Source organism: Crocodylus siamensis, chromosome 3 (assembly GCF_052110815.1).
Source record: "Crocodylus siamensis isolate JL-2025a chromosome 3, ASM5211081v1, whole genome shotgun sequence".
Lineage (NCBI taxonomy): Eukaryota > Metazoa > Chordata > Crocodylia > Crocodylidae > Crocodylus > Crocodylus siamensis.
The window spans coordinates 90,256,208-90,269,432 of NC_143397.1; the positions used below are offsets into that span (position 1 = coordinate 90,256,208).

General features: G+C 44.9%; 1 protein-coding gene across 4 annotated transcripts in view; it reads left to right on the forward strand.

Annotated features, from left to right (window-relative positions):
* DENND4C (DENN domain containing 4C) overlaps nucleotides 1–13,225 on the forward strand; it is a 170,285-nt gene that overhangs the window by 118,966 nt on the left and 38,094 nt on the right. For 3 of the 4 annotated variants that reach the window (XM_090038783.1, XM_090038784.1, XM_090038786.1), the window contains 5 exons: nucleotides 4,489–4,617; nucleotides 5,475–5,619; nucleotides 5,965–6,111; nucleotides 8,046–8,168; nucleotides 9,764–9,907. In XM_090038783.1, the coding sequence (XP_089894909.1) occupies nucleotides 4,489–4,617; nucleotides 5,475–5,619; nucleotides 5,965–6,111; nucleotides 8,046–8,168; nucleotides 9,764–9,907 (688 nt within the window). The remainder of the gene's footprint in view (nucleotides 1–4,488; nucleotides 4,618–5,474; nucleotides 5,620–5,964; nucleotides 6,112–8,045; nucleotides 8,169–9,763; nucleotides 9,908–13,225) is intronic. The other variant, XM_090038785.1, reaches the window with a different exon arrangement.

A 13,225-nucleotide genomic window follows, 5' to 3' on the forward strand; every position in this document is an offset into this window, starting at 1 on the left:
CAGGAGCAAACTTAGAGCCCTTCTGCTTTTTAATTTAAAAATCTAAGTGATAAGCTGTTGTTCTTTAACACTTACCTTTAAAATTGATCAATTTAAAAATTGCTTTAACAGAAAAGGGAAGCTCATTTCAAAGAGTGCAACACAACTCTCCCCTGTATATTGGAGAAGTTTGACTAAAGTACTGTTCTTTCCTATGTTTGGAATATAATGGGATTGTGGATGCACCCTTAGTGATAGATTCAATTCCTCTTCTGTGTTTTGCACTAAACCTTTCCAATGAGAAGTGGGAGGTCCTTTTTGCTGAGATGCCATGGTTCAAATTTGAACATGTATTGCTGTGGCATTTAGTTCAGATCAGGTTCGGTAAGCTAGAAAGTAATTGTATCCTACTAGTAATGTTGCACCATTTCTACCAAACTGACCTACTGAAAAGGGAGATGAGGCTGAGAAAATCCCCTTATTCACAGAGTTTGATTTCAAATGCCAGTGTGAAATTTTTTGCAGAAAAAATGCTGCCTAATAAGAATTTTAGGCATGCTAATTTTGTCTACATTTTGCAAATAACATCATGCAACTCTTTTGTCTCTGAGATTCATAACTATATTGTTGTTATGCCTTGGTCACTGTATACTGTCAATTAATTGATTTTGGATTTTGTGGGCACATCCACACATGTAGGCATGTGCACCTGCAGCAGCTCACATAGGAGCGGCACAAATTTGAGCCAGGGATTTTTGCCTCGGTGCACATGCCTGGACATGTACTTATGTGTGGGGCAAGTTAAGCCGCTTGGCAAAATAACCCTGCCCAGCTCCTCCCAGATCTTCAGCCAGGAGGAGGTAGAGCCTGGGGCCAGCACCTGTGCTATCCCCAGCAGTATGAAAACCTGCCCTGGTGAGCAGCTCAGGGCTACTTGCTCTCAGGAGCTTCTGGAGCCCAGCCAATTGGTATCTGGGGACACTAGCCCCTTGTGCCCCCTATACTGCTGAAGCAGCCCTAACCAAAAGTTCCCTGCACCCTCTACCCGCTGCTGCCTGGCTATGACCTGCTGCCACCTGTGACAGCATGCAGCCCTAAAGTTGCACTCCTGCCAGACCTGGATGGGGACTGCACAGCTGCAGCAGAGGCATCTGCACCTCTTGGCCAGCTGCCAGTGGGCTGGCACAGTTGGCCTTTGTGCAGCACTACTATCATGTGTGCTGTGCCCTGCCATGTGGACATCTATCGCCTGGAAGATGTTCCCAGTGTGGTGGTCTGCTTTGAACTGACAAAGCATGTCCTCCTGGGGCTAGGAGGTCATCCACCTCCAGCTGGGTCCCCGATGCCAGCCCTGAGCAGGCTTCTCTGCCTGGGTCCTGCCACTTGCCTCACTACCAGCAGGAATTCTGGTGTTCCCTATTTTAAAAACTGCGGAATCTCTGATAAAAAAAAATCCCAAATTCACTCTTTAAAATACTCCAAAATCCATGTTCTTCCACAATTAAAACAAAAGACCACAAGAGACTGAGAGGGAGAGATCAGTTGGGCAATGTTTTATTGATCTATTTAGAATTTTAAAGCAATTTGGAAGCGACAAGTGTCTCTATCATCATAATATCTGTGTATTTTGATGTTTGCTTTTGGTTTTCTTATCATAGAACAGTTAGAGCTCCCCATGACCCCTTCACTAACCAAGGTGTGGGGACAGCTGCCCCTGCAGCCACAGCTCCTGCCAGCAGGTCTCATCCTGTCTGGCAGCTGGGCACAATGGGTCTGTGATGGGGGGGATTTGAGGTTTGCAGGAGGGGGGGTAGGAAGGTATGGGGGGGGGGCCTGGGGTGTGTGGGGGCATTGTGGGGGGACTGCTCAGAAGGGGTGGGTCCCCTGCCCCCCACAGAGCTCAGCCCCTCCCCACACAGCACATGGACTCCCCCTCGCCCCACAGGGCCACAGCCCCCCCTGGAGGAACACAGCTCCCCCACATGGCCCACAGCTCACCGACAGCAGCCATCAGGGTACTTGGGGCTTTCTGGCACAGCCCGCATATGTGACATAGGGCAGCACGGCTTAGCCCTGGCCGCCTGGTACCCAGCGCTGCCTGTGCTACATTGCACAGGCCTGGCATGGCACTCTGTGCCTTCAGGTAGTCCTGGGTCACTCACAAGGACTGGGTGTCGTGCCAGGCCAGGTCCTGTCTCCAGCCGCAGCACTGCCAGACCCGCTGTGTGCGGGGAGAAAGCATGCAGCGGGACCCAACCCAGCATGTCCCGTTAGCATGTCTTCGCACAGGACTAGGACATGCGGCTCCTATGCAAAGGAGTGCTAGCTGCGTGGCTCAGGACAGGCTGAGCCAGCTGGGCGTGTTTTCCATGAGGCTCAAATGGCAATGGGCTCTGGCCTGTTGTGCCACAGCTGTGCATCATTGCCTGAGCCTTGTGGAAAATGTATCTGGCCAACATGGCCTGGCCCAGGCTGCGTAGCTCATGCTCCTTCGCATAGGAGCCACACCTCCTGGTCCTGTGCAAGGCACATTAGTGGGCCTCACCAGACCCGGTCCTGCCATGTGATTTGTGGAGGGTTTTGGGGGGGGGGCGAATTTGTGTGGCAGCCCCTGCTCGAGCCCCTCCACAAACCCACCCATAGACAGCACATCAGCCCATCACTCCTCACATCCCTCATTCCCCCCCCCCCCCGCCACTCCTCGCACCCACCCACACCCATAAACTTACCCATGTCCCTACTTACGCATGACAGTGGCCAGGTCGTGATCCTTCCCACACTTCTGCTTACCCAGCATGCTAAGGGTTAATGCCCCATGTGCTGGGACATCAGGAGGAGCACCATAGAGACACTCTGGCCAGAAGCCAGAGCATCTCTCTGGAGTACTGGCATGGTTAGGGACCATGCCCTGCCCTGCTTTTTTTTCCCCCATGTTTTATTTTGATACCTGGATATCCAGGTATCAAATTTTGAGCCTGCACTGCAAATATGCACCACAGGGAACATTTTTATGATCCCAGCGCGCATCTTGCAGCATCTCAAACTCCTTTTGGGGCAACTCTGCTGTACTGCTTATATAATTAAGGGTTTTCTAATTTTATCCCCAAAATGTTTGAGGTACCTTTTTAAAACAAGATTATTTCAACCTTGTTTCTATTGAGTTCTTCTCAGTAAACATAAATGTTGCATTTTTTCTTCCCCAATAAATAAAGGGAAGAGTGAACCAGGCATGTAGCAGACATGGCTATAAAATTGTCAAAGTACATATTTTGAATGTATTGAAAATTACCCTTGTTTAAAGCCTTTCATCTGTAGATCTGTTTCTGATTCAGCTTGGCTCAATAGCACCATTGTCATCTACTACTGTTTTGTTCAATATGAAATGAGTAACCATCTCAATACAGTTCCCGTGAGGAAAGTGTCTATATTCCCCAAAATTATTCATATAGTGATGTTTACTAGCCACCTCACTTGTGCCTCCTAAAATGAACCAAATAGTGGATGGGACTGGACTTCTCATTCTACAGATTAGGTTGAAATACTCTTCTGGCAATGTGGGAAAATTTGCACTATGTGGAGGGCTTCAGTCTCTACTGCTCTCAATTTATTATCTTACCTTGCCAGAACTAGAGTGGGGCATGTGCTAAGTTTGCTCTATTTTCACTCCTTGTTTGACATTCAATGCAAATATGAACCTCCTTCACCTTTCAGACTACTTTTTCTCTGATAATCAGTCTCATTGGTTTTATTTTGTTTTGTGTTTTGCACGTTTTTTATGCAATGAGGGTTTTGTTAGGTTGTACTTACCCCAAGTAAGTGCTGGTGTTTTTAAAGCTTCTATTTTTACTGATTTCTCTGAGGTCACTAAATCTATCCTGCCTTACAACTCGGTGGCTCTGTAACACTGCTTGGTAATCTGTACCTTTTAGCAAGAATTAGCAGTGTTCCAGAATAGCTTCTGTACATCATTTTAGTGAAGGGACGTGCTTTTAGGATGTGACTCTTATTGATTGGGTTGAGTCTGTGGGCTAAAAAATGGCTTTTTTGCCCATGTATTGTAAAGGTGTTATATTTCAGGAAGATGGGTAACACACAAAAAATGAAAAAAGATGCATTATATTAAGTTGGAAGCTGTACTGAAGTAAAGGATGAGCAGTTAAGTAATTGTGCATGTGTGTTACTCTCTTTTGTTTCAGTTGTAGCCTTAACTTGGAAAAATACTGAAACTTGTGTTTTTTGTTTATCGGACTGGTTAACCTAGTGGAACACATGTTGCTTTTCCTTAACAATGTGAATCTTCATATCAGTGAGATTTTGCATTCTACTCATTACCTTGTGCTCCCTCTCCTGGCTGTTGAGGATTATGCACCGAGTAGCAGCTTGCCTGCTTTTTCCCCCTCTCTCTCAGATTTTAACAATTGTTACCTAGTTCATTGGGGGGGGGAGGGGGTAATTTCCTTAAAATGCCCCTCAAAATTGATCAGGTAATGGATTTCTCAATCTTACCAGGTATGCTATAGAGTTGTAATGCAGCTGTGTGGATTTTGGGGCCATCCTGTTCAGGCAGTGAGAGTCCTTTTTGAAATGAAAAATGCTGGAATACAACCAAATGCCATCACCTATGGTTATTATAACAAGGTAAGGGAACTCTTGATGGAAAGGATATAAGCAGACTTAGTTGCTGCTGCCTTCTCTTCCTGTAGTGCATCCTGGAGGTAGGTTTTGAGAAATCTTCATTTAGATTTTTTGTTGTTGTTCTGTTCATTGTCTGGCTACCTCAAAAATATCTGCTGGATGCACTTAGTTTATTTCCACAGCATCATGCATTTTTAATTTGAAGAAAATTCTGTATTTGTATGTAAATATGTTTTACATTTCTCTGTCTAGTTTATTCTAGTAAAATGTGCAACTTCAGTCCTTTACAACAGAGTGTGTGTGTGTGTGTGTGTGTGTGTGTGTGTGTATGTGTGTAGGGGGTATGGCAGTAAATAAAAGAATGAAAACATTAAAGAAGGTGGGATTAAGGTATGTTGGAGTAATCTCCCTCCCCTTTCCTCGTAACATTATGGTGTAAAATTGGTTTGCAGTTTTATAGACATCAGTCTGCTGACTGAACTTTGTGGCAAGCAATTTAAATTACTAATCTTTGTTAATCTAAAGGGCACAGATATGAGACTTCAAAAGCTGCACACAAGCTCAGAGGGAATTGCCACGTACAGCTAAACTCCTCCAACTAATGCTAATGGGAGCAGAGATTTTACTGGAACCCTCTTCTCCTACCCCTTTCCCCCAAAAATTATAAATAAGAAACATTTATCTTAAAATGTAATTTAAACGGTACTTTTCAGGGTCATGGGCTCCTAAAAAGGAAAAAACAAAAGCAAGCCTGAATGTTTCTTCTTTTCCTCTTAAATCACTACTGTTTTCATTTTGGAGATTAAAAAGGAAAATGTGTTGGCAAAGCAGTTGTTACCACAATGCCTTTCTTTCTGTAGGCAGTTCTGGAGAGCCCATGGCCCAGCAGTAACCGCAGTGGTATATTTTTGTGGACAAAGGTACGGAATGTGGTCCGTGGCGTGGCACGATTTAGGCAGTGCCTAAAAAAAACAACACGGAGTTCACAGGTCCCAGTGATACCAGGTAATATATATGCATAGTGATTGAAATGGGCCACTTCTGCAGAACTAGAGTAAGGCATGTGCTAAGTTGATGGCAGCCAGCAATATATGATACTGGATGTATGCATTTTCTAAATTCTCTCAAATGAGAGCTGGGCTGAAGTGCATGAAAAATGGCCTGTTCCTAAATTGATATCTAAGGTGTCATGAGGATTGAAAACTAAAGACTAAAATGTCTTGACTTACTTCATATCTATGTTGTATTCATGTGACTAAGTAATTAGTGGTCTGAAGAGGTTAGGTTTATTTCAAGTTTCATGAGTTTTCAAATGCTCCCCTACTGACCAGCTTTCTTTCATGTCTCTAGCTCCACGGAATGCCATGGGTGGAAGTGATGGGGACACGGTGAGCCATGGTAGCGTGGATAGTTCTAATGATGCTAACAGTGGGGAGCACACACTCTTCGTCAGAAACTTAGTCAGGCTTGATTCCATTGATAATCACTGTAGCACAGGTACTAGATTATGCTGGAATTGACTACTAGCAATCCCACCATCAACAAACTCTTCTCCAATCTCCTGCTGTATTTTTCCTCCTTTAAACATTTTCTCCTTCCTTCTGAGGTGGTGTGATATTATGAATGTCTGAATCGCTTTACTGTTGATGAAGTAATATACTTGAAGAAGAAGAAAAAATGTACTATTGCTGAATGATACTTTCCTTACATTTCTGTGGTCCATCCTTAGTGTAGAACAAACCATGGCAAAAACACTAACTTTTAGAACATTTTTTTGTAATTGTACCACTGATAATGGAAAAATGATTGACTAGGTCTGCACCGAAATTGCACTCTTAAAAACTGAGTAAAATAGTCAAAGAAATTGTTAGAGGTGATAGGAAGGAGTTCACTGTTCTTATCTACTGTAGATCTGATTATATTCCACTTGTGTACAGTTTCTCAACTAAACTTCCTATATATTCATGCACCACAAATCTTATGAAGTCAGTGGTTGTTGCATACCTTTCACTTTAATATCTTGAGTGCTGCTTTTAAAGAGAACTGTAAGTCTAATTCCTGTTTCATCTGATATGCTTGTCTAGATGACTGAACTTTCCTTCTTCCTGCTCTTTTACTTTGCTGCTTGCTCTCTGCTGTCTCTTGGTGCTGCATTTGTCCTTGGCTATCATGGTGTGGGGTGCAGACTTTTATGGCGGGAAGCCTTCGATACACGCGTGCATTAATACTGCCCTTGAATGTTACTGATGCAGGTAAATTTCCATTTATTGATAGGGTATTTTCACTATTGGTCAAAGGAGGGGGAGAGGCTTCTACACAGTTAAAGTAATGATAGGAGAAAATAAGGGTCAAATGTTTTGTCAAAATGTTTTTAAACAATAAATTGCTTACAGCTGTAACCAAATGCATTGTTAACTGGTTAAGCATCTCTATCTAATTTAGTCTTAACTTTGCATGTATACTCTAAGGAGATAAAGAGATAGCTGTAGTCTTTTATATCTGCCCAGGTAACTGTCTCTCATTCAGGGTGCAAAACATTTATCATTTGGCTTTAACTTTTGGGAAGTGATATTAAACTTATTAGGTTTGGTACTTGACAGTGGTTACATTGCATTTCCATTTTTTTTCATACTTAGAGAATTTTCGGTAGATAGAGGAAATGGGTCTTAGCATGCTGTATACTGCTGTGTGGACTAAGCCCCATATATGATCTTTTATCATGGTTTATGTTCTGACAGAGTACAGATTCTTTATGGAGTCAGAAGGTTGAGTGAGTTACCAATTTGTCTATGTTCACTAGCTTATCGTTAATAACCAATTAAGTAATAAAACGGGAATTGTGTGAGAGAGATAAAAGGCTTCTTTTTATTCTACTTGAAAGTCTGTTTTCTTTGTTATGTCAAGTTGTTTAAACTAGATCAGTGGAGCAAAAAAATTCAAAGTAGCTTAGGCAGATTAAGAGATACATTCACTAATGGAAGTTAACAGTATAGTATTTCTGAATTTATGCAAATATCTTACCTAACAATGGTATGAAATATTACTTTTTCCCAGGAGAGAAGAAAGATGAATGAGCAGAGGGAATTCAGTAGTCATTTTCCTGGTTTATGTGAAATTTAGTCCCTCATCCATTGAGACTGTGCCTACCAAAGGCTACCAGTGGGGATGAATTGTAGTGTAATATTGCAATTAGACTGTTAAAGTAGGTTTTTGTATTTCTGTCTCTACTGTCATTCTTTCACTATTGCAAAGTTTAATATTCTGCATGTGTATTAGATGATCTTCTTAATCTGAAACTTTTTTCCAACCTTGTTGTAGACTTGCTCTAAAATTTTCTAAATTTTCTATTATTTTCTAAAATAATACTGTGTGCAACAGATCTGCAAATTTAAAAATGGAAACCTGTTAGATTATTTGTATTCCTTTCCCAGGTGGTCAGTCAGACCAGGGGTATGGATCCAAGGATGAACTTGTACGGGAGGATGGATATAGGCTTCATACAAATGGGACAGTAACGGGAAAAAAATTTTCTAAAACTGAAGACTTGACAGAAGGTTAAGTGTTTAGTTTCTTACTTAAGGTTTCTTTTACCTTTTACAAAGCCATATAATCACTTAAAATTCCCTAGACTGGTTGCCACACAATTGCCATTGTGGTTTACAAACTGTTGTTTCTTGGCTCACTGGGTGCATACACACATACTGTCTTTCTGACAGTTAAGCCCATTGAACGGTTGGAGCATACACACGTATGTGTAGCAGAGTAAACTTAAATGCGGCGCAAGATAATAAAGTGCATTATTTGAGTCACATTAGTTAAGTTGACTTAGCTCACAAGATGGCTACAAGCATAGAGGTGTACATGTGTGTGCTCCAGTGTGGCTTATTGTAAGTCTCCTTGGGCACTTTTACACATGCTTCAGGGGTGTGGGGGGGCTGTGCTTGAATTAGAGCGGCTCCGAAAGCCAGTCTAATTAAAGCACCAGTGCATCTCATTTATCAATGTCCTCACTCTTAAAAATGGTGGAGGGGCACTTGAACTAAAGCTCATTTGACAAGCTTTAGTTCAAGTGTCCTCGTTGCCATTTTTAAGCATGAGGATGCTGAAACACAAGACACAGGAGGCTGCTGGAGCACGGTAATTGCCAGCAGATTGGATTAATTGAGCCTGCTTCAATGTGCTGGAATTCCAGTGCTTCAGGAGCAGCTTTCCTGCTCGTGTATAGGCACTCCTTATTTTAAGTCACCTTAGTACATCTGTACACACTCGCTTTTTCTTGTTCTTCATATCCCTTGTCAGCCTAGTTCATTTAGATTTAGCTTTGTAAGTGCAGAGCCTGCCTCTTAATATGTATCTCTTTGTGAGCCTAAATCTCCCTTGGAAGATGTAGTGTTGTCATAATATAAATAACAAAGCTACTACAAAGTGACTTAGTGATTAATTGTGATAATGCTCCTCACTAGCTCCTTGTCTTATAATGCTACTCTCACTAGCTTCTTCTCTTGTGCATAAGTTTGTGTATCTGGTTGAAGCCTACCATGATTGGCTTAGTGGTAGTAGTGTTTTCATGTCACACTTGGATATTTTAGCTGAGTTGTATCATTGTTCCTCTGAATCATGGTTGATCTTGCCTAAGCTATGAGCAGTAATACCAAAGGACAATAATGAGAGAAAACCCTAAATACTTTGTGTGTTCATTATTTTTATGGGTCCTGTTAGTAGTTTACTTTAGAAATTCTCCGGGAAGAAACATCTTAACTTTTTTCTTTGATCCAGTGCATAGAATGTAAGTGGTCCAAAACTTGTGTGCATTCTTGGCTGTGAAGCAGCCAGTACCATTTTTAACATGTACCCATTTAAATAATCCATGCACAAAAGTGTGAAAATGTTTATGCACCTAGTGTCCTGTAGTATTTCTTTCACATGCAGAAAATTATGATTAAAAAACGGCTTTTATAGAACCCAGTCCTGTAGGCTGCTGAGCACTTCCAATATAGTGCTGAGTGTCAGCATCTTTCGTGAACAAGACTGAATTCATAGGTAGTGTGTTAGGGAGGGAACAGTTTGTCTAAAGTGTATCACCCCAATCAGTACAGATCAAGCTATTTGCTTAGGCAGAATAATGAAAACTGAGCTTTTCATTTCTTAGAGGTCTGTGTTGCGGATGACTCTGGTGAAAAGCAGCAGCTGAATACAGAACCTCACAGTATGACAGAGCCACCCATGTGGGGAAACAGTATTGTGAAAGTTCCATCTGGCATTTTTGATGGCACTGGCAGAAAAAGCAGTGGTGGTAAGTCACTGGAGTGTATTGTTCATAATGATTCTTGTTGCTTGCAGATGTTTTCCATGAGATATACAACGTACTTGAAACCTGACAAGGTGCAGTGAGAATTCAAAGGGATTACTGGTTCTGCCACTGATTGGCTGTATAGAATGGAGTACATATTTGATTTTCCTTGTTAATTAGGAAATTTTATGCCTAGAAATCACTATGTAGTTTCATAGTTTCTAGGGTCGGAAGGCACCTGAGCAGATCATCTAGTCCGACCCCCTGCCATGGCAGGAAAGAATACTGGGGTCAGACGACCCCAGCAAGATGTTCATCTAACCTCCTCTTAAAAACCCCCAGGGTAGAAGCCAGCACCACTTCTCTTGGAAGCTGGTTCCAGACCCTAGCTGCCCTGACCGTGAAGTCGCGCCTCCTGATATCTAACCTAAACCTACCCTCTGCCAGCTCGTGACCGTTATACCTGGTCACTCCTGGCAGTGCTTGGGGGAACAGTGACTCCCCCAGTGCCTGCTGATTCCCCCCCGACTAGTTTATAATAGGCCACAAGATCCCCCCTCAGCCTTCTCTTTTGGAGGCTGAACAGGTTCAGGTCCTGTAACCTCTCCTCATAGGGCCTGCCCTGCTGTCCCCTGATCATACGAGTGGCCCTCCTCTGGACGCAATACTCCAGCTGCGGCCTGACCAGTGCCGCGTAGAGGGGGAGGATCACCTCTTTGGATCTGCTCGAGATGCATCTGTGGATGCATGCCAAGGTGTAGTTGGCCTTCCTGACTGCCTCTCCACACTGCTGGCCCATGTTCTTCTTGGAGTCAGTGATGACCCCCAGATCCTTTTCCGCCTCCGTGCTGACAAGAGGGGAGTTCCCTAACCTGTAGGTATGGTGCCGGTTGTTCCTCCCAAGGAGCATCACCTTGCACTTGTCTGCGTTGAAACCCATCCTATTCTCGTCCGCCCACCCTTGTAACCCGTCTAGGTCTGATTGTAGCCTGTTGCATCCTTCCAGTGCGCCCACGTCTCCCCACATCTTAGTGTCATCAGCAAATTTGAACAGAGTGCTTTTTACCCCCTCATCCAAATCACTGATGAAGATGTTGAACAGTGCAGGCTAGAGGGCCGAGCCCTGCGGAACCCCACTGCCCGCGTCCTTCCAGGTTGAGAAGGACCCATCGACCACCACCCTCTGGGTGCGGCCCTCCGGCCAGTTGGCAACCCATTTGATTGTGTGGGTGTCTGCACCACAGCCCCCCAGTTTCTTAATGAGAACGGGGTGAGAGACAGTGTCGAAAGCCTTCCGGAAGTCCAGGAAGACTATATCCACTGCTACCCCTGCATCTAATGATCTGGTGATCTGATCGTAAAAGGCCACTGGGTTGGTCTGACAGGACCTGCCACTGATGAACCCATGTTGGTTGCCCCTAAGCATGCTGTCCCCTGCTGGCCCCTCCTGGATGTGTGCCAGCATAATTTTCTCAAACAGCTTGTCTAGGATCGAGGCAAGACTAACTGGCCTATAGTTTCCCGGGTCCTCCTTCCTGCCTTTTTTGAAGATGGGAACCATGTTGGCCCTCTTCCAGTCCTCCGGGACCTCACCAGAGCACCATGAGTGCTCGTAAAGCCGTGCCAGGGGACTTGCAATGACCTCGGCCAGTTCCTTTAGAACTCTAGGGTGGAGATCATCCGGACCGCCTGACTTGAATACGTTCAACCCCTCCAGAAGCTCCCTAACTAAATCCTCGCTAACCCGTGGCCCAGCTGTGCCTCCCCCGGGGCCCAGGGGGGGCCCAGCAGGAAGGTGGCTGTTCTGGTCCCTACTTAGGAAGATGGAGGCAAAGAAATCGTTAAACATGTTAGCTTTGCCATCTGGTGTGACGACCAAGTTTCCCATCGCGTCCCACGTTCCCCGGGATCTTCTTTTTACCCCCTATGTATTTAAAAAAGGACTTCTTATTGTCCTTAATCTGGGAAAGTAGTCCCAATTCCATCTCTGGCTTGGCCTTCCTAACTACCCCCCTACATCCCCGAGCAACTACAAAATAGTCCTCCCTGGTGATGACCCCTTCTTTCCATTGGGTCTAAGGCTCCTTTTTAGCAAGGAGACATTCCCGGATGCTTTTGGTGAGCCACGGAGGCTTGTGTGCTCTCCTGCTCCCTTTGATCCTCTTTGGGATTACCTTCCTTTGGGCTTGGAGGATCGTCTCCTTAAGGAGCGACCACTCTCCTTGGACACCTGGCTCCCCTCCCCTCCGGGACCTCAGCGCTTCTCCAACTATCCTCCTTAGCTCGTTGAAGTCTGCCCTCCTAAAATCTAGGGCCGCTGCCTTACTGCATGCCTTTGCCACCTTGCACTGGATGGTGAATTCCAGCAGGCGATGATCCCACAGCCCCCTTACCAGGTCATCACCCATGGCCAGCACTAGGTCCAACAAGGCGTCTCCCCTGGTGGGGCTGTGCACCCTCCTGGGTTAGATGGAGGTCCTGCACTCTGGCCAAGAACCTACGTGAGCGTTCAGACCTGGCTGACTGTTCTTCCCAGCAGATGTCTGGGAAGTTCAGGTCCCCCGTGACTACCACATCCTTAGCCTTCACTACCTCTGTGAGCTGACCCAAGAATTCCTGGTCAAGCTCTTCTCCCTGGTTGGGAGGTCTGTAGTAGACTCCCACTGTTAAGTCTCTTTCCCCTCGACTGCCTTGTACTCTAACCCAAAGCACTTCAGAGTGCCCCTCCCCTGACTCCTTGCTAATTAACGAGGATGTGTATTCCTCCTTAATATAGAGCGCCATGCCCCCACCTCTCTTTCCTATCCTGTCCGTCCTGTACAGCCTATAGCCCTTGACATTCACCACCCAATCGTGCGTTGTGTCCCACCACGTTTCCGTAATCCCCAGCAGGAGGGTGAGTTCCTCCTGCTTGTTGCCCATACTACGAGCGTTTGTGTAGAGGCATTTGAGGCCTCCTGTGGGTGTGGGTACTGACCCCCCTAGTCCCAGCGTTACCCTGGCCCCTGTCACTTACCTGTTTATTCACTTCGCTCGTTGGTCTGGGCTGGGCTGTAGTTGTGGGTGCTGTTTGGTCTGGCAGTCTGATGTTTTCTCCGCCCTCATCTTCCCCTTCCCCCGACGAGCCTAATTTAAAGCCTGCCAGAGGAGGCACCAAGCATATTATCTCATATAGTCTTACTACCTTCTGCTGCTGCACTCTTACCTCATGTGATGAGTAAGGAAACTGGTGACTTCTAGAAAAGAGGATGGACCCAGTGCGAGACTGAGACACTCAGATTTAAACAGTTTTGTCACCTGATGGAATCCTGATGAAACAAA